At 39.7% G+C, this 26,693-nt stretch overlaps 1 protein-coding gene across 1 annotated transcript in view; it reads left to right on the plus strand.

The window, feature by feature from the left end:
- Window positions 1–22,151, plus strand: part of LOC101166146 (rap guanine nucleotide exchange factor 5) — a 54,729-nt gene extending 32,578 nt beyond the window's left edge. Inside the window, exons 10-26 of the mRNA XM_011480813.3 lie at window positions 5,633–5,778; window positions 6,527–6,627; window positions 11,373–11,451; window positions 11,529–11,673; window positions 13,029–13,120; window positions 13,249–13,279; window positions 13,665–13,743; window positions 13,907–14,056; window positions 14,181–14,278; window positions 14,528–14,650; window positions 17,116–17,294; window positions 17,384–17,474; window positions 17,554–17,604; window positions 17,686–17,773; window positions 17,859–17,923; window positions 18,049–18,103; window positions 19,793–22,151. Coding sequence (XP_011479115.1) covers window positions 5,633–5,778; window positions 6,527–6,627; window positions 11,373–11,451; window positions 11,529–11,673; window positions 13,029–13,120; window positions 13,249–13,279; window positions 13,665–13,743; window positions 13,907–14,056; window positions 14,181–14,278; window positions 14,528–14,650; window positions 17,116–17,294; window positions 17,384–17,474; window positions 17,554–17,604; window positions 17,686–17,773; window positions 17,859–17,923; window positions 18,049–18,103; window positions 19,793–19,911 — 1,692 coding nt within the window. The 3' untranslated portion in view covers window positions 19,912–22,151. The remainder of the gene's footprint in view (window positions 1–5,632; window positions 5,779–6,526; window positions 6,628–11,372; window positions 11,452–11,528; window positions 11,674–13,028; window positions 13,121–13,248; window positions 13,280–13,664; window positions 13,744–13,906; window positions 14,057–14,180; window positions 14,279–14,527; window positions 14,651–17,115; window positions 17,295–17,383; window positions 17,475–17,553; window positions 17,605–17,685; window positions 17,774–17,858; window positions 17,924–18,048; window positions 18,104–19,792) is intronic.
- The last annotated feature ends 4,542 nt before the right edge of the window (window positions 22,152–26,693 follow it).

Raw genomic sequence — 26,693 nt, forward strand, 5'->3', positions numbered from 1 at the left:
CCCCACACCCAAGCCCAGAGGACCACGCAGCGCCCCAGCCCGCCCCACCCAGGCACCGGACCCGACCCCCCGACCAACGGAGCCCCCCACCGCCCCCGCCAGGCACCGGAAGCCCCGACCCCCACCCCAAACCACGGCAGAAGGGCAAGGAGCAGCGACGACCAAGCCCTCCACCCCCTAAGTCATGGAGTCAACCACAGGAGACCAGAGAGACTGAATTCTTTCAAAGTTACTTGAGCTTTGGGCTGACATTTTTTCCAAGCTGATATGATCAAACAGCAGATTTCTGTGTTGACTTATGTTTATATTTTTCTTGTTTTTCCAATTTATTAAAATAGTTTTTTTGGCAATACAAAGAGTTATGAAAATGATAGATGCTAATCCTTCTTCTATATCGATGGCACTCATGTCACCAAGCACACAAAGTGACGGTGAGGCAGTGATTGAAACCTTAAGCCAGACTGATAAATCGACACATACCTGCTGCCAGAGAGCCCTGACAGGAGTGCAGAACCACAGTGCGTGCATGTAGCTGTCGGGTAGATTATTATCACAGTGCTCGCAAATGTCTGAGTTACTGAGACCCATCTTGAACATCCTCTGTCCAGTGTAGTAAATTCTGTGAAGAGTTTTGAGATGGATTAGCTGTAGATTTGAACTTTTTGTCAGTTTAAAGGTGTTTAGACAAAGTTCTGACCAGAAGCTTTCATCTGTGCTGATGCTCAAATCTGCATCCCATTTTTTTGTTGGAAGGGCAATATTGTTATCTAAATTGCATAAAAGTTTGTATATTTTGGAGAGAGTTCTATTCATTGAAAAATTAATCAGAGTGGTAACTACATCTGGTAGCTTTAAATCGTCGTCTTTAATTTTATACTTTTTAGTAATACTTGATTTAAGTTGCTGATATTCCAAGAAGTTATTTATTCCATGTTTGTCTTGAAGTTCCTGGGGGGTTATGAATCTTCTATCAATAATTACGTGCTCTAGTTGTTTTATGCCCCCTGCTTGCCAAGCTGGGAAGTGAATCATTTTTTTGTTAATAAGGATGTCCGGGTTGTTCCAGATGGGTGTCATTTTGCACGGTTGAATTGATGATTTTGATATTTTGAGAAATTCCCACCAGGCTGTTAAGGTGGCATTTATATTAATAGTTTTGAAACAATCCTGTTTTTTAACTATTTGGCTAATAAATGGTAGCTGTGACAGGTTGATCTTTCCACATAACACCTGTTCCAAGTCTAACCATGAGTTGGTTTCTGGATTATTTTTTAACCATTTTAAGATATATTGTAATCTATTTGCAAGAAAGTATTTGTGGAAATTAGGTAGTTCTAATCCTCCACAGCTTTTTGCAGATTTTAAAGTTTTTAGACTAATTCTTGCAGGTTTGTTGTTCCATAGAAAGCTTGATATGGATGAGTCTAATGTTTTGAACCATTTTAATGGCGGTTGTGTGGGAATCATTGAGAAGAGATAATTAACTTTGGGTAAGATTTTCATTTTAACCGTGGCTACCTTGCCCATAAGGGACAGAGGCAGGTTGGTCCAGCGTGTTAGATCGTCCTGTATGCTTTTCAGTAATGGGTGTGGTTTAGCTGCACCAGTTCTGATAGTTTGGGGGAAAAGTAGATACCCAGATATTTGATATTTCCTGTTTTAACTGGAATTGTGAGTCTTTGTTCCATATTCCTGTTGAGTGGTAATAAAACAGACTTATTCCAATTAATGGAATAGTCTGATATGGAGGAGAATTCATTTATGATCATTGCTGTTTCATTTACAGAATGTAAATTCCTTAAAAACAGTAATATGTCATCCGCATAAAGACTAATTTTATGATGGCTGTGTTTGGTTTTTATTCCTATAATGCTCTCATTCTGTCTTATTGCTGCAGCTAAAGGCTCAATGAATATAGCAAAAAGAGAAGGGGAGAGTGGGCAGCCCTGTCTGGTTCCTCTTCCAAGAAAAAACCTGTTTGAAGTCTGTTTATTAGTTCTAACTGATGCATTGGGGTTGTGATATAATATTTTGATCCAATTGATGAATGCTTCTCCAAAACCAAACTTATGGAGGGCAGCAATAAGGAACTTCCAATTAACTCTGTCAAAGGCTTTTTCAGCATCCAGCGATAGTACCGTCATTTCCTGGTTTTTAATGGTGGCAAAGTCTATTATATTAACTAGTCTACGGACATTATCATCCGAGTGTCTGCCTTTGATGAATCCAGTCTGGTCGAAGTGAATTATGTGAGGAGTGATTTTTTCTATTCTCTGTGCTAGTGCTTTGCAGATAATTTTTACATCTGCATTGATTAAAGAAATAGGGCGATAGCTTGAAGGACTAGTGGGATCTTTGTCTGGTTTTAGAAGAAGAATTATGTTGGCTGAGTTCATGTTATGTGGCATTGATTGGCTCTCATTAATAGATGTGACAGTTTTATAAAATGTTGGTGCCAGTTGTTCCCAGAATTCTTTATAAAACTCAGCAGGAAAGCCGTCAGGCCCTGGTGCTTTACCATTAGGCATTAGTAACAGAGCTTCATGAAGTTCAGACGGCGAGAGCGGAGAATCTAAGTTTGTGATTTGATCCTCATTTAGCCTGGGTAGGTTTACATTATTAAGAAATGAGTCAATACTTTGCTCTGACGGATTGATCTGCGGTGTGTACAGGTTTTTATAAAAGTTTTCAAATTCGTTATTAATTTTGACCGGGTCATGGGTGACATTTCCTGTTTGGTCCATAATAGAGGTGATTGATGATTTTTCTCTGTTAATTTTAAGCTGATTAGCCAGAAATTTGCCAGATTTATTAGAGTTTTCAAATCTTTCAAGTCGTAGCCTTTGTATTTGAAATTGTGTTTGTTTATTAATGATGTCATTTAACTGCAGCTTTAAATTTTTCAGATCTCCCAGAATGTGTTCCTGTGCAGAAGCAGCATAAGCAGTCTCCAGGGTTTTGATTTTATTTTCTAATTCTAATAAATCTGCTTTCTCTTTGCGTTTTTTGTGCGTTGAATAAGAAATGATTTTCCCTCTCATGACTGCCTTTGCTGTTTCCCAAAGAACGCACGGTGGGATGTCTGGAGTATTGTTGAAGTCTAAGAAGGTTGCCCACTCTTTTTTAAAGAATTCAAGAAATTCCTGGTCCTTTAACAGAGACGTATTAAACCTCCAGGTTGTACCAGAGGGTGTGGATTTTTCCCTAGAAATGTTTACAGAGACTGGTGCATGATCACTGATAATAATTGGATGGATATTGGAGCTTTGAATATTTTTTAAAAGAGAGTTACTGATTAATAAATAGTCTAAACGGGAGTGTGAATAGTGAACTGGAGAAAAAAAGGTGAACCCTTTAGTGCTTGGGTGACATGAGCGCCACGCGTCGCAGAGACCCAGATCATTCATGTACTGCTTTAGAATACTTGCAGACCGCCATGTACGCTGGTTTGCTGCTGTGCTGAGTCTGTCAAGTTCAGGGTCCAAAACAAGGTTGAAGTCTCCTCCTATAATGATTGTGGAGTCAGAGTGAACTGAGAGTGAGGTGAAGAATCTGTGAAAGAAGGAAGAGTCGTCAACATTGGGACCATAAATACTCACTATACAATAGTCCTTATTCTGAATGGATATATTAATGATTACAAATCTGCCTTCTGGGTCAGTAACTGTATCCTTATGAGTAAAATTAAGATTTTTATTAATTAAAACAGCAACTCCTCTTTGTTTGGAGTTGTAACTGGCAGAGTATATAACTGGAAATTGTAAGCAGCACATAAGGTGATTCAAAGAATTTGATAAATGGGTCTCCTGCAGTAGAGCTATATCTGCTTTTAGACCATCCAGGTGATTTAACACTTTCAGTCTCTTTGGCTCAGAGCCAAGTCCACGCACATTCCAGCTAACGATGTTAAGACTGTTCATAACTGCTCTGACTGAAAAGGTGTAAAGCTAAGTGATGCATGTGTGCCAGTCCGTGTGCGCGTGCCCGCATTGAGAAGCGCTGTGCGCGTGAACGTTTTCTGGCTATGTGAGCTGCGTGTCGCGTGCGTCCTATGAGAGCCTGTGTGAGGTGATTGCAGTATGTCGGCGTGTGTGTGCGGGATCGCATGTGCACGCCCCTGTGTGCGCTTGTGTGTGCGCGCGCCCGTTCCGTGCATAAATAAATACTTACCGAGGATGAGTTGCTTCCAGGTGATTTACATATAATGAGGGGGGAGAGGGGGGGGGGAGAGTAAAGGAAAGAAAAAAAGAGATAGAAGGGAAAACGAAAACAACAACAAAACAACAATAGAAACATCAGTGGGACTGAGGTGACGAAGAAAAAAAAAAAGACTGTTTTCCTGCGATCGAGGTGTGGATTATTGATGATCCGGTTTTCCATTCATTGAAGTAAGTTTAGCGGGTTTCTTCTGGGCAGCGCAGATGTTCTCAGCGCGGATCTGAAAGCCTTCAGCACAGCCAGGGGGTGATCTCCGGGTCCCGGAACAGCCGGCCGTCCACGTAAAGTTTGTCAACAGCCACAATCGCTCTCGAACCAGCAGCAAGATGCTTCCTTCTCAGCGGGAACAGGATCTTCCTTCTGCGGAGGATTTCTGCCGGGAACTGGTCATTAACGCTGTAATGCGTGCCTCTCAGTTCCCGTCCGCGGCCCTTCACCATCTCCTTCTGTTTGAAATGTTCGAATTTAGCCACAATAGGACGCGGGCGCTGGTGGTCGGACCTTCTTCCTCCGAGGCGGTGAACCCTGTGGAAGGAGATCTTCTGCACCTCCTCCTTGGGGAGCTTCAGGTGGACCTGTAAAAAGGATCTAAACATTTTTTTTTGTGAGCCTTTGTTCCTCCCAAAAAGCCTGTTCTTGTTACACCAGCGTGTCCCAGCAGTACATGTCAGGGTCACGCATCAAGTTGCTGCTCATTTGTAGAGATCATCGCCAGAGTCAACCCAGATCCCTTGGTGTCACATAGAGCTGTCTATTAAAAGACATATTATATTACCACCTTTTTATATTAAAGAGCCAGAACAGGCTTTGTACAAGTTTATTAATATTAGTTTATAATACCTTTCATTTTTTTATAGAATATAAAAATATAGAATTAGAAAGGACCTCGAATGACTGGGATTAATCAATTGTAACTATGTGTGGTGGTGGTTGTGTTTTGTTAAAGAATGCTAAGTGGTAAAAAAAGAAAAAAAAGAGCACTCTCTGCTGGTCAACAAGTGCGATTGTTTCAAAACATTTAAAGACTCACTCCAATGAAAACTGTGTTTTTGGTGTTCTTGGGACATTTTTCTGATGTGTAGAAAATTAAGCGTAAAATTGCATTTCTGGGTATTTCTTTATTCGAATCATAATAAATCAGAAGCAGATGGAAAAAAAATACTGCTCGAAAAGGCTTGTAGTACTTGCAGAATACCACTCTTTTAAAAAAAATGAATATATGTACAAATAAAGTCATAAAAGTGTGCGCTATCTTGATACAGAGATTTTAAGACGGCTGCATGACTCGCTCCACATCGCTCCAGTTAGTGGCGTGTCCATCCAGTAGTGAAACATTAACTGTCCTGGTTTCTTTAACTGCTGTCTAAGCAGGTTTGCCCTCCTTCACTCTGCCTTTTTCCTCCTTCCTTCTTAGGAGGCGCTGGGGAGGGTTTGTCTTAAAGAGAGAGGACGAGACGTGTTGGTGTTGCAGCGGGTTACGTCTTCCCTGACGTCGCCATCAGACCGGCCCTCACCCACGTCGTCAGGGGGCGGGCTCAGGCAAGACGACTCCAACAAGAGGTACTACTCTAGAAGTTGTAACAGGCATAAAAACAGTATTTATCTCAGTTTTTTAGGGTAAAATTTAAATCTTTGACAGCGGAGAGGTCATTTTTGGGTGCAAGTGCTGAATGTTATTAGTGCTAGTAAGCATTTTGAAGTTGATGCCTTGAAAAAAGTGGGTTTTTGTTTTCAGCTGAGGAAAGAAAAAGATGATCAAAAGACGATTTGGTGTTACATTCTATACAATGTATAGAAAGGTAGCACACAGAGGGTTTTCTGTGTCAGATTAAGTATGAGCCAAGACCTAAAATACAAAGCAGGGAGTGTCGGTGACAGGCAGGTTAGGTAGGTGTGTTTGTGTGCAGCACCAATCTGCTTCCCTTCCAGCTCGACTGTAGGAGCTGTCAGACACAGGGTTCTATCTGTAGAGGCTGTTTACTAACTGGGCAGCCGGCAGGGCAGCATGCCCCACGGAGGGACAGCACTGCTGGGTATGCAGAGCTTAGAAGAGGGCTGATTGTTGGAGTTTAGGTATGGAGAAGACCTCTATGCTGGCTACACTCGCAGAAGCAGAGGAGGATGAGGATGAAGCTGATAGTGAAGACGAAGATGGGACAAATTCAGACACATTTGATGTTCCCCATTTGCGTTACATTGATGATGATTCAAAAGAGGAAGAGAAGGAGGGAAGCTGGGTGGATGGAAGTGGCTGCCGCTGGTATTCCCGTTCTCCTAAGACAGACTGTTGGAACTCTTCGTCTTACAGGTATGTGGTGGTCTCAGGAACACCACTCAAGATTCTGGAGCATCTACTCAGCGACCTGCGACTCGATGACCAAAGAGGGGCACAAGAGAACAGGGAGAGCGGTAAGTTTAAAAAGACGCGCAAGCATATATGCACAACTATGTGAGGATATCCAACACACGGAAAACCAAAGAACCGTGGATAGAAAGGGTTTGAACAAGAGCAGGACAACAACAATTCAAGTTTACTATATGCCAGTGACAGCGGTTTCAGCAAAACAAATGAAGTCTAACTGAAAACCAAACCAGCAGCACATGCCTCAGCTGTCTTCAATGGAATCTGAACAAAGCGCCCGCCCCACCTCCGTTTAAGGTATTTCTTTCTGCACAAGTTCCAACAAAGCCAGAAGGTATGCACTTCCCTTTCAGTGAGCTTAACTGCATATAGCAGTGGACACAGCTCCTACAGGTGAATTCATTCAGCCATGTCTTTACCTGTAAATATGACAAATATTTAAGAGACTAATTGCACTAATCAAGTGGTTAAATGACTACCTCAGGGTGCTGTAGACTAGAGGCGCCTACACTTTTGTAGCACGCGAGCTATTTTGGAAACGACTAGCTCCAAAAGATCCACATATATATATATATATATATATATATATATATATACGTGTGTGTGTATGTATGTATATATATATATATATACACGTGTGTGTGTATGTATATATATATATATATATATATATATATATATATATACACATGTGTGTGTATGTATGTATATATATATATATACACATGTGTGTGTGTATGTATATATATATATATATATATATACACGTGTGTGTGTATGTATGTATATATGTGTGTATATGTATGTATATATGTGTGTGTACGTACGTACGCACGCACGCATGCACGTACGTACATACGTAATAGAATGACAAGCTAATTTTGAAGTGAATCGGACCATTATTTCAAATAGAATTGATAGATTTAAATAAATAAGTTTGCGGTTCTTATCTCGGGTCATCAAGAGTCAGTAGACTTGACACTGAAAGCTCACACCTTTCTGAAGGTTGGAAGGAATGAAAACCTCCATATCTACTAATGAAATGTAGCGCTCTGTGTTGTTGAACGCTGAGCGTATGGATGAACACAGTGACATATGGATTCTGTGCCCATTTTACTGTTGTGTTATGTTTTTGAGAGCCATCATACTCTGCTTTGATGTTTGGGTTCATTCTATTGAAAGACAATTTGATTACGGTATGTTTTTGAATATTTTCTAATTGTCTTTTTGTTTCTTAATATTATTTATAGCTCACTTTTTCATTGACTTAATGTAATAATACTAAATGAGAAAATGCATTTCTAATGCCTTACGCTACGTTCCCACTGGGCAGGTGCCGCCCGTTCAAGAGCTAAATGCCCATTCTTGAACAGGCATTTAGCATATGGTTTTAACACTGGACCAGCAGGGAGGGGCTTTTTCTTATTTTCTACTGTTTACTACTGCATGTCTGCCACCTACAGTTGGAAAAACCTATGTGCAACATTTCAAAGTGGTGCTAATCTCGTTAATCTTGTTTTTTTCACAGCTGTATTCCAGACTTGGTGTCATATAATTCCGACCGGGCACAAACTGCAATTACCAATTTCTCCTATATCATTAATTAACTAACGGTTGGCACTTCCGTGAGATAAAAAGGATCCCATCCATATCTGAGGCCCTGGTTGGTCAAAGTTCAACTTGGTTTAACTATGAACACGCGATCAATTCAAATGGATGCATGTTTTGAACGTAGAGCCTAAAAACATGCGTGGTGATGTGTGAACGCAAGAGTTTTGAATGTGGAAGCCCGACGGCGGATCTGCATAGACTGTTCAATAGAAGCGGTTGCTCGAATGTGCGTTGCTGATGATGGTGTGAACGTAGCTTCAGGATTATAATGAAATAGTCCACAATTATTCAGTCTATTGAGAAATTATCACTCTGGGATGTTTAAAAAAACAACTTAAATTAGAAAAACAGACTCTCTAGCCTGGTAGCATAAGACAAGGAGCCTTTATGCTTCAAGTCTGGGCTCAGCACCACCAGCTCCCAGCCGTCCACAGGGAACCATTTCACTGAATTGCAGGAAGCAAAGGAAGAAAGAGGAAGTGATAAATGTGGGAGAGAACTGAGATGGCCTTTGTCGAGGAAGTCCGCCTGAAATGTATTAGAGGGAGAGCTGGAACACAAGCGGGAGTGGGGATTGAGTGGAGATCCATGTTAGCTTGTGTCAGACAGTCCTTTCATTTTTGTAGCTGGAGGAAACGTGTACATAAAGTGTGATTTGCTGGTGCGAGTCCCCCTCGGGGCGGTGCTAAGCATGGGTGCACCGTTTTAGTGGGCTTAGCTATGCAGCGTGTTGCACACAACTTTTTGTGGATAAACAGCAATTAGCCCAACACCCCAGCGGCATGCACACAGAAAATACACACTCATGCCACGATATAAAAAGAAATTCACAGCGGGAGATTACTTCGATTAGTTCAGCACACACATTTCCTGTAGTTTTTTCTTCTCTAACACAACAGATAAAGTCCCCAAGGTCAGAAATGAAAGAGTCATTCATCAGGGCGGCGTTTGTGTCCGCTCTCTGTGCGTACAAGCGTTTGACTCTGTGTGCTGGTGGAAATGCAAGTGGCATATGTTTCAGATGAAAATGGATATTTATCATCACAGAGATAATGAGCGTAGGAGGATGGAAGTAGCAGGAGAAATGCAATTGCCAAGAAATGAAAACAGAGTCTATATGAAAAGGGGGTTGGGGGTGTTGAAGTGCAGAGAGAAAACGAGGGGGATTCAAAAGCCAAAAAAAGGTCTGGGTTCCATATTTATTGTTTCAAATGACGCTTAGAAGAGACTAAATAACAAAGATGTCAGTCACTAATGTTTTAAAAAAGCAACAAGCTCACGGTGATCTGCCCAAAAAGATTTTTCAAGAATGTAGGCCTTTAAAATTAAAGAGACGACAGTTAATGAAATATTCATGCGGCCGACTGTGCTCGCTCTTCTATAATTGATTTGGTTGCTCTCCGCCGTACAGCGCCGTTCCTGGGCTGCACATTTTCTCAGAGAATAAGTTCGACATGTGCACACGCACACACACACGCGCACACACACACAAACACACACCCACACACACACACACACATGCACACCACCAACAGCGTCTCATTACCCATTTGCTGTTTGAACTTGATTCTTACCAAATGATCACCTGCTGATTTTGACACACACGCACACACACAGACACACACACACTTGCACAGTAGTCTTCCCCAGTCAATGCTGTTTGTTACAAAACACCTTTTAGTTTAAGGAGGTTTCTGTAATTACTTCATACTTTCCAATAACTGGATTTAATTTCAAATAATGTTTTAAGTTCCTAACTGAAGTCATCTCTATTTGTTCAGTTTATTCCAACAAAATCCAGCAATATTGGCACAAACAGTGGAGGAAATAAGGATTTGATCTCTGATTTTGCAGATTTGCCCACCTAAAAGGAAATTGAAGTATGGCATCCAAATGGTTTATTTGAACAGTGAGAGAAAATACAATATCGACTTTCAAGAACTTCAATTGCATTTCATTGAGGGAAAAACATATTTAAACTCTCTTACCAGAAAGGCTTTGTACTTTGTGACAAAACCCTTTTCAAGCACAGGTCAGACGTTTATTGTAGTGGATGATCAGATTTCTGCACATATCAGGAGGAATTTTGCTCCACTCTACTTTATAAATAACTTTTAAATCATTCAGATTTGGTGGCTGTTGTTTGAAAACTCTATAGTATTTTTTATAGTGGTCTTTCAATTATGACTATTCCGTTTTTTAGCCAAAATCAAAATGCCTGTGTTGTTTTCTAGGACAAAGTTTCTGCAGAGCAGCGGGAGTTCATTAGAAATTTGTCTCCAAGTTGTGGGTAGAACTGTTGGTGCAGAGCAAGTCCGCCCCTTTCCCCCTTTTCCTCTCTGTTGCTGAGAGCTCAGAATAGGGAGCTTGTGGCCCCGCCCAGCATATCTTTTACATCCCAAATCATCTCTTTATCCAACAGAGTTTTTTCGTCTGCTCCTGATTTGCAACAATTGAAATAAAGAAATACTCAAAAATCCAAACTTAATTTCCTTTTCTATATGTCCTCCATCATAAGAAAAATGCCATATGAATATCTTAAAAAAGTGGTTTTCATTGCAGTGGGTCTTTAGAAAGCTAGCAATTGCGCATATGAGTGTATTCAATTTCCTATTGCTCATTCAGCATCAGGGATTACACCAACAACATTTTGTTTTCTGTTGGTCTTTAATCATAATAATACAATTTGGATGATTTGTCCTCCCAATTATGATCTGAAGTGAATAGGATCACATTGACCTTGAATATTTACATGAATTGGATTATCAGAGTCTCAATGAATTTAGCTTGTTTTGATGTTTCAAGTTGCACTGTTTAGGTTGCACAATCTCATTTTAGTAAATGAATGCTGTAGGGAAAAGCGAAATTGAACGGTCTGGTCTATATTGCTGCATAACTTTGTATTTGACCTCTATTCTGTAACACTCACATTAAGCCTGTCCCTCTTTAAAACATTTCTAAAGGGTTTTGTCAACCCCAAGTGTTTGGCTTTTTTTGCATTTTAATAATGAATTTAATTTTTTTCTGATGTAGTAAAATATGCAAAGTCTTACTTTAAATTTACCCAAGAAAATCCAAAATGAATGTTGTTGGTACAAACATAGAACCTTTCCAAACCTTAATTAGGAAATCATCTCTTTGCCAGGCAGGAGTAACTCTTGATGTGTTTTGTGTTTTCCAGAAATGCTGCTGGATGACTTCCTGCTGACCTACCTGGTGTTTATGTCCACTCATGACCTCTGCCAGGCGCTGCTGGGACAATATCCTTCACCTTCACACAATGAATAGGAATGTGTCCTCTAGATTTTTACACTGCTGGTTCCTTGACTGCAGTCACTTATGGCGGTGCCCGCTGCAGAGGCCAAGAGGAGGGCAAAGATGCCCTCTTTAGGAAGCGCAAGGTACTGCAGTTGGTCTCCCACTGGAGTAGGCTTTATAAGGACTTCCTGAAAGAAGAGGAGCACGTCAGAAGCTTTATGAAGGTTTGTCACAATGAATCTTCATGACCACTTCCTATATTATTTTTAAAGTCTCTGCATTTGCCCTTGGGTGTTTTTTAACTCATAGAAACACCAGATGGCGCCTCCCTCCTCATTTGGGTTTTTGTCTCCTCTTAAAACAAATGTCTAGAAGGCTTTTCTTATTTCTAAGGCGCTCCAGATGACAAATGAGTGAACCTGCATGGCTATTATTTTGTTAAGCTTTCTTTCACATCACACCTTTAACAGAAGGATTAAAAAAAGAGTTGTTATCTCATCACAGATAATGTTGTATCCATCATTCCTCCTTGTGTTGCCCATGAGCACATTCCCTTACTTACAGCCACCAATCACTCCTCCCAGTGTGAGTTAATGGCTCAGTTTCTCCGTGGTGGGTTGCCATGGAAACCGCAGTGGTAGGGTTGCCAAGGGCATAATCTTGTATGGGGTGCGTAACCCAGGTGACTGTTGCTTAGTAACAGAGGCATGAAGAGGGACTTGTAGATGGAGGCTACAGAGGGTCATGACTACAATAAGGAGGTATTTTTTTTTTGGGGGGGGGGGTGCCTGCCATGATAAACAAACCTCCAATTTTCTTTCTTTAATATTAGTATGTCGTGTAGGTTTCTAAAAATTTTAATTTTGAAAAACAGGAGCCACTCCAGTTAATTTGTGAGCTATTCTAAAAGTGGTCCCAGTGGTCTTTTTTCAGCGGAATGGGTCTTTAAAAGATAACTTTGAACAGAGAAGTCTCATATTTACCATTAAAGGATGAACAGTTATCTTCTATAGAGATGACAATTTTCTTAGATAGGTGTATTCATGGTTTACTCTGATGCTTTCAGTATACTGTACAGAATGAGATTGTAAAACCCCTTTTGTTGGATTTCTGTTCTTGTCTGCATCATAGATGTTGACAAAAAGGCTGAGAATGAGCCATATTGGATAATTTAATCCTGTAGGTGTGACTATGCCAAATTTTGATGTTAATTATAAATACAAAGTGGATTGGCTGACCTCAGGTGTAAATCTGCCAAAGTGTTAAAAGGTTTTCGATGGCTGTTGTTGTATAATAATGGATGAATGGGAGTAGAATATGTATAGATGATATAAATAATGAAATCTACAATTATCTGCTACATGGATCACTTGACTTGTTGTACAGGAAAATGACAGTTTTGTCCGCTTATGACATCAGGCAAACACCTCAGTAGTTTAAAGTACTTTAAAGTGTCAGCATTCATAATGCACATTCTTCTGGTTCTGATCTGAACCAGATCTGTGTGACTCTGCTATATTAGAGTTAACCCAAACTAAATGTATATTTAGATAAACTCTTCCCAACCTGTGTCTTGCAGACTCTGTACAGGTGTGTTTTGGAGGATCTTTATGAGTTTCCCTCGCTGGAGAAAGATCTGAAGGAGTTTCAAAAACTTTTACGCCGCAGACAGTAAGAGTCTTTGTTGATGAAGACTTGTTTTAATTGCTAAAACCTTTACATTGTACATTCTTTTTTCTTTTTTTTATATATAGTTTTACATCCTCATCTCTTCTTATTGCTGTGCATTCTTCTTGCAGCACCGTGGATGACTGCCCTCCAAACCAAAAGGTAAGAAGCTTTGCTTTTCAGAATTAACAATCTTAATAGACACATCCGAAGGGGGAGTGGGGGAGGAGCCGCCTTGGTTACTCCATGGTAACAGTCCAACCCACAACTCAGAGGTGAATTTCTAATGAACTCCTGCTGCTCTGCAGAAAATATGTCCTAGAAAACAACACCAGTTGTTTGATTTGGGCTAAAAACGACATAATCACTTTTAAAAAAAATCACGGAATGCTGTGAAAATAGATCAAAAGATAATCGGAGTAGGACTTAATTACACAAGAAAGAAAAGAGAATTTTCCACTCTCTTTATCTTTTTCACAGGTGCCAGTATTGCCATTAGAAGTGACCTTTTTCAAATCTTCACTGATCGTTGCTTCTTTTCTTACAGAGCAAACAAATGCATCAGCAGTTGAGTTTGAAAGAAAACTATTTGCACCTTCGCACTCCCCAGACGGAGCATAAAGAGGGTGAGTAAAGAATACAAGCTCAAGCAAAATCCGTCTGTCAAATGTCCTCGCATTATTCTGCTGTGTTAATAAAGAAGTCATATTTTATGTTATAATTTTTTTGGTCCAGAAAACTACTATTTGTTTCTTTTTATTGTGTTAAAATGTGATGTTTGTCTTTCAGTCATGTGTTGCGTATATGTGAGTGCCGATTCCTACCTAAGTGTCCACACACACCCCTCATTGGAGGCGCATGAGCTGCTACGGATTGTGGGGATGAAGATGGACAGAGCAGAGGAAGACATGGTGCTTGCTGTTGTGTCGCACACTGGAGGTAAACACAAACGAGCATAAAAACGATTAAATAATTATGAACAGCTACAAATCCTTGTAGAACTTCCCAGCTAAAAATGTGTCCTTTAGGTCATTTTATTTACCTACATCCTTCTTTCCTGCAGAGCGAAGGGTGCTGCAGCCAAGTGACTGTGTGTATTCAGAGTCACTGACCCCAAATGGGAAACTTGTGGCCTGTCGCAGGGATCTCAATGAAGTTTTGGTATTTATGAATCTTTTTCTCATAGCTTTCATGACTCTGTCAAAAAATGTCTATTTTCGTCTGAGAAATGATAAAAAGTCCATGATGTTTCTTCCAATAGCAATATATTGTTTTGTCATTAGAAGAATAATTGCCTCAGGATCTTGAAAAAGGTTAATTTATGTAACAATTTATCTTCAGTGTAACTAAAACCCAAGCATTATAATAACAACAGTTTTGGTAATATAATTTATTTCTGTGTGTGTACAGCCTCCTTTAGCCGACAGTGCTGAGTTAAACAAGAGGCCGGTTCGACTCTTGGGCATCAACACCTGGGACGTGGCAACGGCGCTCACACATCTGGACTGGACGCTCTTCAAATCCATCCATGAGGTTTCTGCACTTTTATGAAATAGTAGAAACTGTGTCCTTGCATTAAAAATGTCCTCGTTTATTCACTTATTGGACATATTGATTTAAAAAATGTGATTTAACTAAACTAGAAAACTAAAATACAAGGGATGTTGCAGGTCTAAAAAAACATGATCCGATAAATAAATAAAAATATATTGAAGACTAAACAAAATTCCTTTTTTAAAATGTCTTCAATATAAAGTTAACATTAATATAAAGGATTAAGTAACATTTTGACTCTTCTAAACTGCTTCTTTTGCATTTATTTGTAGTAAGAAAAAATACTTGTATTAATCATCATTTTTATTTTTATTTTTAAAGATCTGAGTTTTGCCATTAAACTGCTGGCCTCAAAATCTTAGCATAAGGCGACAATTTTTTTCATCATTTGCAAACACATTGCATTTTCCATCATTGATCTCTTTGCAGAAGTCTTTTACTTTTGTTTTCAGAACAATTGTCCATCGTCTTGTGATATAATTTCAGTAAAAGCTTTGGGTTGCTTAGGCCTTCGTCACAACTGCCTTTACGGCGGGAGACCGCCTGTCTGTGGGTGAAAAATGGGCAAACCTGTAAAGGGCATGAAAGGTTGTAGACCACTCCAAGCTTTAAGAGCCAAATGTTTGTGCACATTTTTTTTTACGTGCATGCTGCAGGCGACAGGTTGTAGCGAACACTTATACAACTTGTAAGGGAAAAGTAGGTGAGATGCAGGTGGGTCATGGGTGCTCTTTGTGCACAGATTGGCTGTTAGAAATGAGGATATTAGGCCGAGTGTCGCGGCTGGTGGGCTCAGTGAATTAATTGCAGGACTTGCACACGGAAAACCAAGGTTCCCTTGGGCCGCAATGAGTTTCATCCAGTGGGGGTCCTTGGCCATGACCCTTCGCTCTACCACCTAACTATGTAGCCACAAGGGGGATCAAGGGGGGACCTGTGCCGGTCCCCAGCCCGGATAAAATACAGGGTTATGTTGGGAAGGACATCCAAGGTAAAAATCTTTGCCAAAACCAACCGTGCGAATCAGTGAAAGCTGATTTGCTTTGGCAATCCCTGAAAGGATGTGGCGAATGGTGAAGAACAGGGAAGTAGTTTGTGTGGACATCCTATGGGTGTCCTACGGGCAAATGCTTATCACCTTCACACCCTGTGCGTGTAGCATTTGCGCCTGGTCAATAAGGAGCTACCACCTTAAAAACGACTAGAATGTGGCGTACAGACACTGTGTGACAGCATCCCCTTGTATGTCAAAAGTGTGTGTAACGATTCATTTTAACAATTCAATTCAAATCATAATTTGTGGTTGACAATACGATTCATAGCTGATATTTGTTTATTTTCAAGGATCCGATTCACTGACCTAAAGTGGATCCAGGACATCTTTAGCCAAAACCTCAACCTGTGTGATTTGGAGATAAATACCCTGGCACTGAACAGTGCAGGGGAAGTTTTCCAGATTCCGTATATTTCTTCAAGATAATCAAGTGTAAATTAAATATGTGTACAAACAAACAAAAAAAAACAAGAATCAATGACAAATCCATTCACATTTTATTTTCTTCAAGTTCAGTCCAATGTTGTTTTTCCACATCCAAATAATCCAAATAGAACATTATTTGAACATTCTACCTCACTTGAACACACATCTTTGCTAAATTCAAAGTATTTCCACACATTGAACTGGAATGATGGACTGGACTGATCATTTTTTGCTGACATCACGTGTATGTTGTCCACTGTCATTGGTCATTTTTATGTTTTAGTAAAACAAACCTACTGTCAGTTATAGATGGATTTATTTCATTTTGAAGGGATTTTATCATGGCATAAGCCCATTCGAATGACAGCTTGCCTCAGACAGATCAGTCCAGTTGGATCTGATGGTAAAATAAACCTACCATGTCTCAGTCCTAATGGTATTTTCTAATATTGATCTGATTATGGATTTATCTCATCGGGAATTTATTTTGTAATGGTATTGTTCGTTTAAGTTTCAGACAGATCAATATGGTTGGATCTTAGGAATAGAAATCGATTCATCAAATAATCGTTACATCGCTAGGAACTGACATTATCCTTGCAAATCCTTCACTCTACACTTGCCACATGAATGACAATGGTACATTCCATTTTCATGATGTCCCTTGAGGTGGCCGCAAGGGCCTCAAGGGAACCCCTACCACAACCCGGCCCGGACAACCCAAAAACCTGCAGCACCCATACAGATCAACCACCCATAGGGGTTCATGTGACTAAATCTTATGGCAGCCCTTTTCAGAACGCTGCTATTATTGTCTTTGACAGTCAGTGGTTCGTTATTTCTCAAGTAGAATATTTGTGGTTAAAGAAAAGTATTCTTTCTATTTCTATGTTTTCATTTTGTTGATTCAGCTCTTACAGTTAGTTTTAATCTTTTTCCACTCCGTCTGCATTTGGACTTGCAGCAGGAGCTGGTGTACTACACTCTCAGCCGCCCTCCTGGCAGCGGCCACACAGCGGCGCTCTCTTTACTGCTGCAGCGCTGCAACGAGGTCCAGCAGTGGGTCATGTCTGAGGTGCTCATGTGCGTGTCCCTCAACAAGAGAGTCCAGCTGCTCAAGAAGTTCATCAAGATCGCCGCCCAGTGAGAAAAATCCACACATAAATTAGGATTACTGGAAAGAAAAAGAAAAATGTGTTTGGTTTCATCCAAAATGTTTTTTTTTTATGTAGCTGTAAAGCCCAAAGAAATCTGAATTCTGCATTTGCCATCATCATGGGTCTCAACACGGCCGCTGTCAGCAGACTAAACCAAACATGGGAGGTGAGGACGTCTTTTTATGCGTTTCTTTAAAATCACAGTTTGGATTTTCACTCCAACGCTGTGAAATCTTCTCTTTCAGAAATGTCCCGGCAAGTTCAAGAAGCTTTTTTCTGAGTTGGAGCTCATCACAGTGAGAACAGATACATGTAAAACGAAATAATACCATATTCAGCACCACATTGTTCTTAAGCTGATTTATAAACTCCTTTAGGATCCATCTCTTAACCACAAAGCGTACAGAGAGGCCTTCAAAAGGATGAAACCTCCTAAGATCCCCTTTATGCCTCTTCTTCTGAAAGGTTTCCAAAAACCCGAAATTCACTTGTTTCTGTTAAACATGTCAGTCTGGAAGTTGATCATTTTGAGCATCTTTTCTGTTTTTAGATATCACGTTTATCCACGAGGGAAACAAGACCTTCCATGACAACCTGGTCAACTTTGAAAAACTGGTAAGACAAGTCAAAGTTGTTTAGTCATTTTTAATGTGTATAAATCGTTTTTAGCTGATTTAACGATTTAACATTCAGGCAGCGTTTTATTGATGCAATTTTTTCTTTCTTTTTCAAACTGACAGCACATGATTGCAGACACAGTGAGAAATATTCGCCACTGCCAAAGTGATCAAGCAGGTGAGCCATGTTGTATCTGAGCAAAGTTGATTTATTGGAGGTCTTAGTGACATCTCCCCTTATGGGTGGTGGTCTACGGGCCAAAAAATGGGCAAACCTGTATGGGGCACACACAGGTGGCAATTTTAAGATGAATGTAGACTGCTAGGTAAGCCCGTAGTGCAAAAATGTTCCTGCACATTTATACTATGGGCATGCTGCAGGCGACGCATAGAGAACACTTAAACAACACTTAAGAGTCAGTAAGGATAAGGTAGGTGAGACGCAGGTGTGTCGTCAATCCCCCAAATCCTCGCGCAGGGATCCTGTTAGTGCTGTTCAAGTAATAAATACGTCTTGGCTGTTAGAATTTGGGAAATTAGACAATCAGACCGTGATTTGTGTGGGCATCAAACAGACAATGAGTGCAGCAGCAGTTGCATGCGGTCAGTCATGAACAACTATAGTGCGGCATTAGGGCGCCGTACGACGTGCGTGTATCTTCTATTACCTAGACAAATACTTCACGACACACTCACTATATTGTAATAGTCAAGGCAGAGAGTAGCTCTTTTGGGACTCTCAAGTGTCCTTTAATGATGAGGTAGTCGTTTTCTGCGTCACGGGACTGAAGCGCTCTTGGGGCTTGTGCTGTAGCTCTTTTTTATTGGTGATTGTGATAATCGGGTTGTGCAGGTTCTGTTTTATTTATGTATAATTTGAGGCAGTAGCCGTCCAACCGGGTTGTATGAGGTTGATAACCATTAATAAAGTGACGGACACTGTTGGAGCCCCAGAATCTGAACATTCTTGAGTTTTTCTAGCTGCCATCTTGACTTTTTCTCTCTGCTGAGCTCCCGTGGTCTTTTGCACAACCTGTCAACGTTGTGACATGAACAACAATGGTACATTCCATTTTCATGACGTCCCTTAAGGTGGCTACACGAACATCAAGAAAAAATACAAACTCTCCTTTAGATGTGGCTCCTCCTCCTTACGACCCTCTATGATTTTTATTTGCACTTTTTCAAACAGTAAAGCATTTATAAAAGGAGATAAATTTGAAATTCCACAGTCATAAAACCCTTATTGTTGTGTAGTTGAAAAGATATTTTTTAAAATTTGCCATTGAAATTGGTTTATTTCGAACAAAAAAAACCCAAAGAAGACAAACAAATAAAGAAATACCCCATATATGTATACGTACATCTACACACACATGAAAATAATACCATAATAAGTATTCTAAATCATAGGCATACAAGGAAAAATATATATATATATCTGTTATAATTCAATTTTTGTACATATTAAAGGGCAACATATTATAAATGCACAACTTAATGGGTCCTCAAATACAAATATTGTGTATTTTTTGTAGACATTGAGGTGGGACTGTGTTGCTCTCGTTGAATTTTGGTCTGTAAGAAACTGGACCAAATGATTTTATTGTGATAAAGCTCTGGATTGCAGTAATTTCAGTTTTCCGAGGTTCTGAAGTTTGCAAAGAAAATGAGCAAAAATATTGGATTTTTTATTTTGGTTACATTCTATTCTGAGTAATCTGCATTAAAGTTTGTGTTGCATTCATACCAGTAAAGTGTTTCATCAAAGTAGCAGTGCTACTTCCTGTTTGTGTTGGATGGATGAATTCTTCAGTCCTCCAGAAAAATGTTCCGTTTGATTTGTTTTTTTCTGTTCGTCTCCTAGGTAACGAGGTGATTGGAGTGGACAGTGCAGATGTGCGAGCGAGCGTGCACTGTCTGCACATCATCGACAATCAGCAGACGCTCTTCAAACTGTCGCACAAGCTGGAGCCGCGCGCCTAAACGCGCTCACGCACGGGCGCACCAGTTGCGCCAGCAGGTGTGACGTTTTTCAGCAAACAATCAAAACACTGGCAAGATCAGCCTACAGTGACAGTAGAGGGCGCTCTGACCAAGGCCATGAAGAGTCTCACAGTGAAAATGTGCTTGTAAAGGATTGGTGGTGTGAAGCCGGTGAGCTTTCTACAGACCTGTGGAGGAAGATGAAGATTTGCCAAACTGAACCTGAGGAGGCTTTGCTTTTTCTTTTCTTTTTTGGTACAGTACCTGTCAAACCAAGTGTAGACTTATTTTTTGTTCTTGTAAAAATAGATTTGTTATTTATTGACTTGTTGATCGGTATGTTTCTTTATTTTTGCCAACAAAGACTTAATCATTTCTACATAATTTCAGTGGTAACTTTTCCTGAGAAGCTTTTGTTTTAGAGCCTTGCAGAAAAATCTCTGCAGCCACACGATCAACAACCCTTTGTTAATGGAACAGTTTGCTGAGTGATCCATGTTGACCCTTTTAAAGCTCTCCTGCTCGACCTTTGGCCAAATACTCTCTATCCACGATTCTCTACGATGTCTTAATGTGAATAGATGCTGAGAGACGAGGATTGTACAGTTTTCAGTGCCAAATGTCACGTTGACTTCCTCAGCACAGCTGTGTTTTTCTACGGCTACTCTTTTTTTTTCATAGGAATCGTCACGTACGACTTCTTGGAATAAGCACTGCAATGACGTCTACTCGTCCATCCGATTCTCCGCTCGATTGTATGCCATGTGTGGTTGCTATGGAAACACAACCTCTGTAAAAAGCAGCTTCTGTTTTGTTTTTTGTGTGTCCTTGAAATGTTTTGTTGGTGTAACGGAGTTCATTCGATACACATTAATAGCAGCTTTGTTCCACAAAGTTTGTGTGTAGATTTAAAATATATGCTGACTGAAAAAAAAAATAGATTTCTAGAAACTGTGAGACCCCATTCAGAATAGGACTGGAAAAAGGAAGGACAACAACACAGTCCTGTTTCCTGTATGAGCCATTATTCCTTAACCACTCCTCATCTGTGCATCATTGTCATTAGTTACCACATTTCTGCTAATATCTTCTAAAATCTTTGTCCATAACCACCTATAGCTGATGGTAAAGCCCAATATCTGTCTGAAATAATAATTTAATCATTTTGACAAATGTGGGGATCATTCTGGAAATCAGAAAAGGTTGTTATAAATACATTTTCAGCCAAACATTGTAAAGTTTTTTACAATTTTAGCTAATAATTTGTGTTTGGTTTCCTACTCTCATTACCAATGTGTTTCTCTGCCGCTACTTTTTGTTTTTCCGATGCGTATGGGGCGGTTTTTGGGATAAAGTGCAATGTTTTAAACAGAAGACCTGCTTCAAGGAAGTGTCGTTGATTTACATTAAGCAAAATAAAAAGCTAAAGTTCAAATTTACTTTTGCACTCCCAGGCATTGTTTAACCTTTAAAAAGTCCCTTTAATATTTCATAAAAGTAAAAAGTCCAAAACTGAAGAGGTTTTTGAGGGATATCGCTCAAGTATTCTGACATTTTTCCTCCTTAAGCATTGGAACGGAATGCATTGAACATAAATGTAAAGTAAATTTTTCTGTTTTATGGGAAATCATGATTTATTTGCTCCTCATACGGTGTAAAGCCACATCAGTGGTGATATTTAGAGCTATCATTTGTTCCTAAATGACTGTACATGATGTGCAAACACAAATGGCATCATTTTTAAAGAATGAACTAGTTGTTTTGATAGTTAGATATTGAAATTATTTTTTTGGTGACAAATGTCTTGTTTAGTGCCATGTTTGAAGAAGATTCAGCAGATGTGGAGGTGTTGTTGTGTTTCATGGCCACTTGAGGACAACAGAAGAGCGATGGAGTGTGACCATATTCTAGTTTGGAAGTCGGAGGAAAACTGCACTTTGTTTCTTTTCTTTTTTCTTTTTTAAACATTTTGTGTAAAATTTTTTGCATGACTAGACAAAAAGGTCACAATAGGAGAAAGGACACACGTTGAAAGCGTTGTAATATTGTTGTGTAAATATATGCTCATGTTTAGTTTGTTGTAATTCATCTGTTAATGAAAATGCGGTCACACACGAAGCAATATGTCTCCCTCACCCAGCCTTCAGTCCGCTGAAGCCCCTCGTCTTTTCTAAAGCTGTGTTTTACTATGTTGAAATTTTACTGAAAATGAATAAATTATAGGTTTTATGTGACACTTATAAGGGAGCGGCCTTTTTTTGTTGCTGTTTTCCATATCTCTAAACATTTTAACAACCCCTTGATGCCTGAATTTATTTCCAGCTTATATACTGAATTTAGGTTATATTGAAGTGTTTGATTGGTATTTCCATCAACGGAGGGGTTTATCCACTAAAAATGAACAAAAGATTTATTTAAAACTTAGTTAAAAGAACTGGGGAACTTCTGTGAGCTTCTCAGTTGTCCTTCCACGGGAATAAAACAAATTGCGGCACATCCAATTAGAAATACACCAAGCAAATAAAATGGAATAGAACAGAACTGTATTGATCCCACAAAGGGGAAACTATCTAAGCATCTATACATTAACTACAAATGGATAAATAAGATAAAAACAATTAAAATTAAAGCAAAAAGGAGATCAGTCTTATACTTAAAGTTTGTCATTTAAAGATTGTATAATATCTTACAACGTTTAGATTTAAATATCACAGTCATTTGAATCTACTTTCAAGGAAAAGCTTGACATTTTATATTTCTGCGGTTTTAACTTACAAATACTAACTTCTATGGAAAGTTTTCCCTCATACCACTGATTTTATTACTTACCGTTAATTCTTTTAGGTAGAACACGACTTGGTTATAAAGAAATGTCACCGTTAGGCCATAATTACTATTTTCCTTTGTCCAGTAGTTTTACTTCAGTATCCTTTCAGCATGGAGCTGATTGTTCCAAGTTCTAATCTCTTTTGTCGTCATCCACACTTTTCTGTTGTACAGGATGTGTGTAAATAAGGTCAGGTTGTTCGTTTAAAAGGACAGATTGCTTCTGTGTTGGTTATTCATTGTAAAAATTTGATTGTCTTTAAGGTATTTTGTACTATTATTTTGAAACATTTTTCTCTCTAAATATGTCCTCCATGTTCAGAAAAATGCCTCAAGAACATGTTAAAAACACAAAAAACTATTTTCATTGGAGTGGGTCCTTAAGTCTTTGAGGACAAGTCTACTTGACTGATTAAATGTGAATCAAGTCAAATTAAATGAAGAAAATCAATTCTATATATTTTTTATTAATTATTACTTTTAAGGTAATCTGAGGTCAGTTTAATGAATTATCATATCTTTAGTCCAGCAGACGGTGCCAGGCTAATATGTCACCTTGCGGAATTCACTTCAAGCAGAGGATTACAGCAGGTGAAGAGGTGCAACTTTACGTACCATCCATGAGCAGCCATTGAGTCCCTCTTTGGATCACAGGGTTGCTGGAGCCTATCCCAACTACTGTAGTGTGAAGGCAGGGTACCCCCTGAACATGTCACCACTCAAACTTTGAAAACATTTAGTAACCTTCATTAACAGTTTATGGCATGAAGTAGAAAACCCACATTTGCTTGAGGAGAGCATGCAAACTCTATACAGAAAGGTCCCAGCTGGGATTTGAACCACAGTCTCCCAGCAGTGAGGCAACAGCGCTGAAAACTGCAGCACCCACAGCATGGTAAACATTGAATGTACATTTTTAGAAATAATAGATTAGATATTTTAAAATTAAGATGTTTTAAAATGACTGGAAAATGATTCTTGGTTCCAGACCATATTTTTAACCCTTGTGCTATCCTAGGCACTTTAACCTTGGGAGTTGGGTCATCTAGACCCACTAGACAGTGCTCTGAACCTTTTTTCTTCAATGATTTGTGATCTTCACTGGTGTCCATGGATTACATGAAATCTTTCCACCTTTATCCACCTTTGTCATGGTAGGGAGAACACGTAAATGTAAGGGGGGTCATCTAAGATAGCATAAGGGATAAATCCTTCTTATACCATCCAGCCTGAGGAAAAGTACCAGAGGGGTGGTCTGACACTTATTAGTGTGAGTTGGAGTCTGCAGGTTGGGCTGAAATCATCAGAATAGAGTTTCTGCAAGCCAAGGAACTGTGTTCTCTCTGGTCCTGTTTACTCTATATGTCAAAGTTAGAGTCCAGCCATGTGTTAATATCTCCTGATGAATGTTGCATTATGGGTTGAATCACAGATGGGGAAGACAAAGTGCTCAGGTGACTGATTAGGGGTTTAACCAAAAAGTGGAGATCCATCCACCTGCCCCTAACCCTTGTGCTATCTTAGATGACCCCACCCTTACATTGACGTGTTCTCCCTACCATGACAAAGGTGGATAGAGGTGGAAAGATTTCATGTAATCCATGGACACCAGTGAAGATCACAAATCATTGGAAAAAAAGGTTCAGAGCACTGTCTAGTGGGTCTAGATGACCCAACTCCCAATGTTAAAGTGCCTAGGATAGCACAAGGGTTACGTGGAGTCCAAACTTTCTGCATTTTAAAAATGAGCTAGAAAGTGTCAGTGTTGCCACAGATTAAAACGTAAATTAGCCAAACGAAATCAAGAAATTATACAATTATACGCAATACATAGAAAATGCTGGAGATATGATATATATGAAATTATTGATTTTATCTCAGGAGCCTGCAGACTGGTGGAAATTTGAATGCTGGCTGCATTCGGCCCACTGGCCGGACTTGCCAGACAAATTGATGAATACCAGGGAGATGGTGAAAGATTTTCTGAAGCCCAGGCCTTAGTCTTAGCATGGAACACCCCACAGTCTGTTGATCAGGGAGCATGATCTGGATCATGCAACAATTTAAGTTTTATTTTATTGATACAAGTCAATAACAGAGCAAACATCTCAACTCCCACTTTCAAGTGCACTGAGTCTGTTTCCCCCTCAGCTGGACTAGAGCAGTTTGAGTCTGTGAGTCTGTCCTCTTTAGAAGAAGTTGTCAGCCACATGAAGTCCTCAGACTCATTTAACCCTTGTGCTATCTTAGATGACCCCACCCTTACATTGACGTGTTCTCCCTACCATGACAAAGGTGGATAAAGGTGGAAAGATTTCATGTAATCCATGGACACCAGTGAAGATCACAAATCATTGAAGAAAAAAGGTTCAGAGAACTGTCTAGTGGGTCTAGTTCAGTGTTTTTCAACCAGTGTGCCGCGGCACACTAAAGATGGTCAAGTGTGCCGTGGAAAATTGCCCTCATTAACTAATCTAAAAACATTAACTATCTCCAGGAAATCAGCTTTTTGTTCATCCAAACAGGTCCTGATAAAACACTGAGTAGTTAGGAATATGAAAGATCATAAAATACTTTTTTCTTTGTGTTTAATTGATTCTATTAAAGACATTTTGATAAGAATGACGGCACCGCGATTTACCTGCAGCTATAACTGTTTTCTGAAAAGTCCCGCAGCTTTTACTGTCTCCACGACTCCACCAATCATTCTTGAAGGCTTAATCACATGTCATCAGTCTGACCAATCAGAAGTGTTAAAAGTCTTCACTTCCTTGTTCCAATTTAGCTCATAACTCACTCATTTCCCACAAAAACACCAGCTAAAGCTCGTCTTTAGCGGTGTAGCTTTCCACAGAATCCGGTATCAGACCGTGGAACAAGTGAACAAAACAATGAAGCTCAGAGACGCAAGTCTTTCTGCCGTTTTCTCGCCGTTATCACACTACATCTCCCGTGATCTTCCACTTTCGGCTTCTCCCATCAGGGGTCGCCACAGCGAACGAGTCGCATGGTAAATTTGGCAATGTTTTACGCCGGATGCCCTTCCTGACGCAACCTTCTCAAACCGGGCTTGGAACCGGCAGAGGTAGAGAAGGGAACAGGGAGCAGCCCGGAGTCGAACCCGGGTTTCACGGACGGAAGGCGCCGCAAACCAGCACGAGCTAAACTGGCTCCCACTACATCTCCCGTGATGCATTGGCTTAAAGGGACAGCACCTCAGCGTACAATGAGTCGTCCTTGTTACACGGATTGAAACCACAACGAACATACAGTTTGTATGTAACTTAACTTTTATTACATCTTTTAGAAAAAACATCTGCAACTTCCTGCTTTTTCTGCCACAATTATCACTAAAATGCACGTCAGATTGCCGGGAGGGGGGGCTGTAGATCAAAACAGACTATGAGCTTTTTTTTTTTTTTTGGGATGCTGGTGTGCCGCCGGATTTTTGTCAAGGTTAAAGTGTGCCGTGGATCAAAAAAGGTTGAAAAACACTGGTCTAGATGACCCCACTCCCAACATTAATGTGCCTAGGATAGCACAAGGGTTAATTTGAAAAAAGTGTTTCCATTGCAATTTTGGGAAATATATCCAGTACGATACTCAGCAAAAGCTGTTTTATTAATATTATTACAATTACTTATACTCACTTGTCCTATTTACAGTAAATATATCACCGGAAGCATTTAAGTTTATTTCCGCTGGAACATACGGGGTGTGTAAAATGTCACAAAATTATTTTGTGGGAGTCATTCTTTTACCCAAGTCAGGACACGGGCTTCGTATGAACGCATTGCTGCTACAGATAAAACAATCATCTTCCCCGTCCAATTTTAAAACTCAATTTAAGTCTCATTTTTATTGCCTAGTTTTAATTACATATGATATTTTCATCTGTTATTTTATAATAAAGTTTTATAGTGTTTAATGTTTTTACCCTCAATGTTTTCTTTTTT

Source organism: Oryzias latipes, chromosome 11, assembly GCF_002234675.1.
Source record: "Oryzias latipes chromosome 11, ASM223467v1".
Lineage (NCBI taxonomy): Eukaryota > Metazoa > Chordata > Actinopteri > Beloniformes > Adrianichthyidae > Oryzias > Oryzias latipes.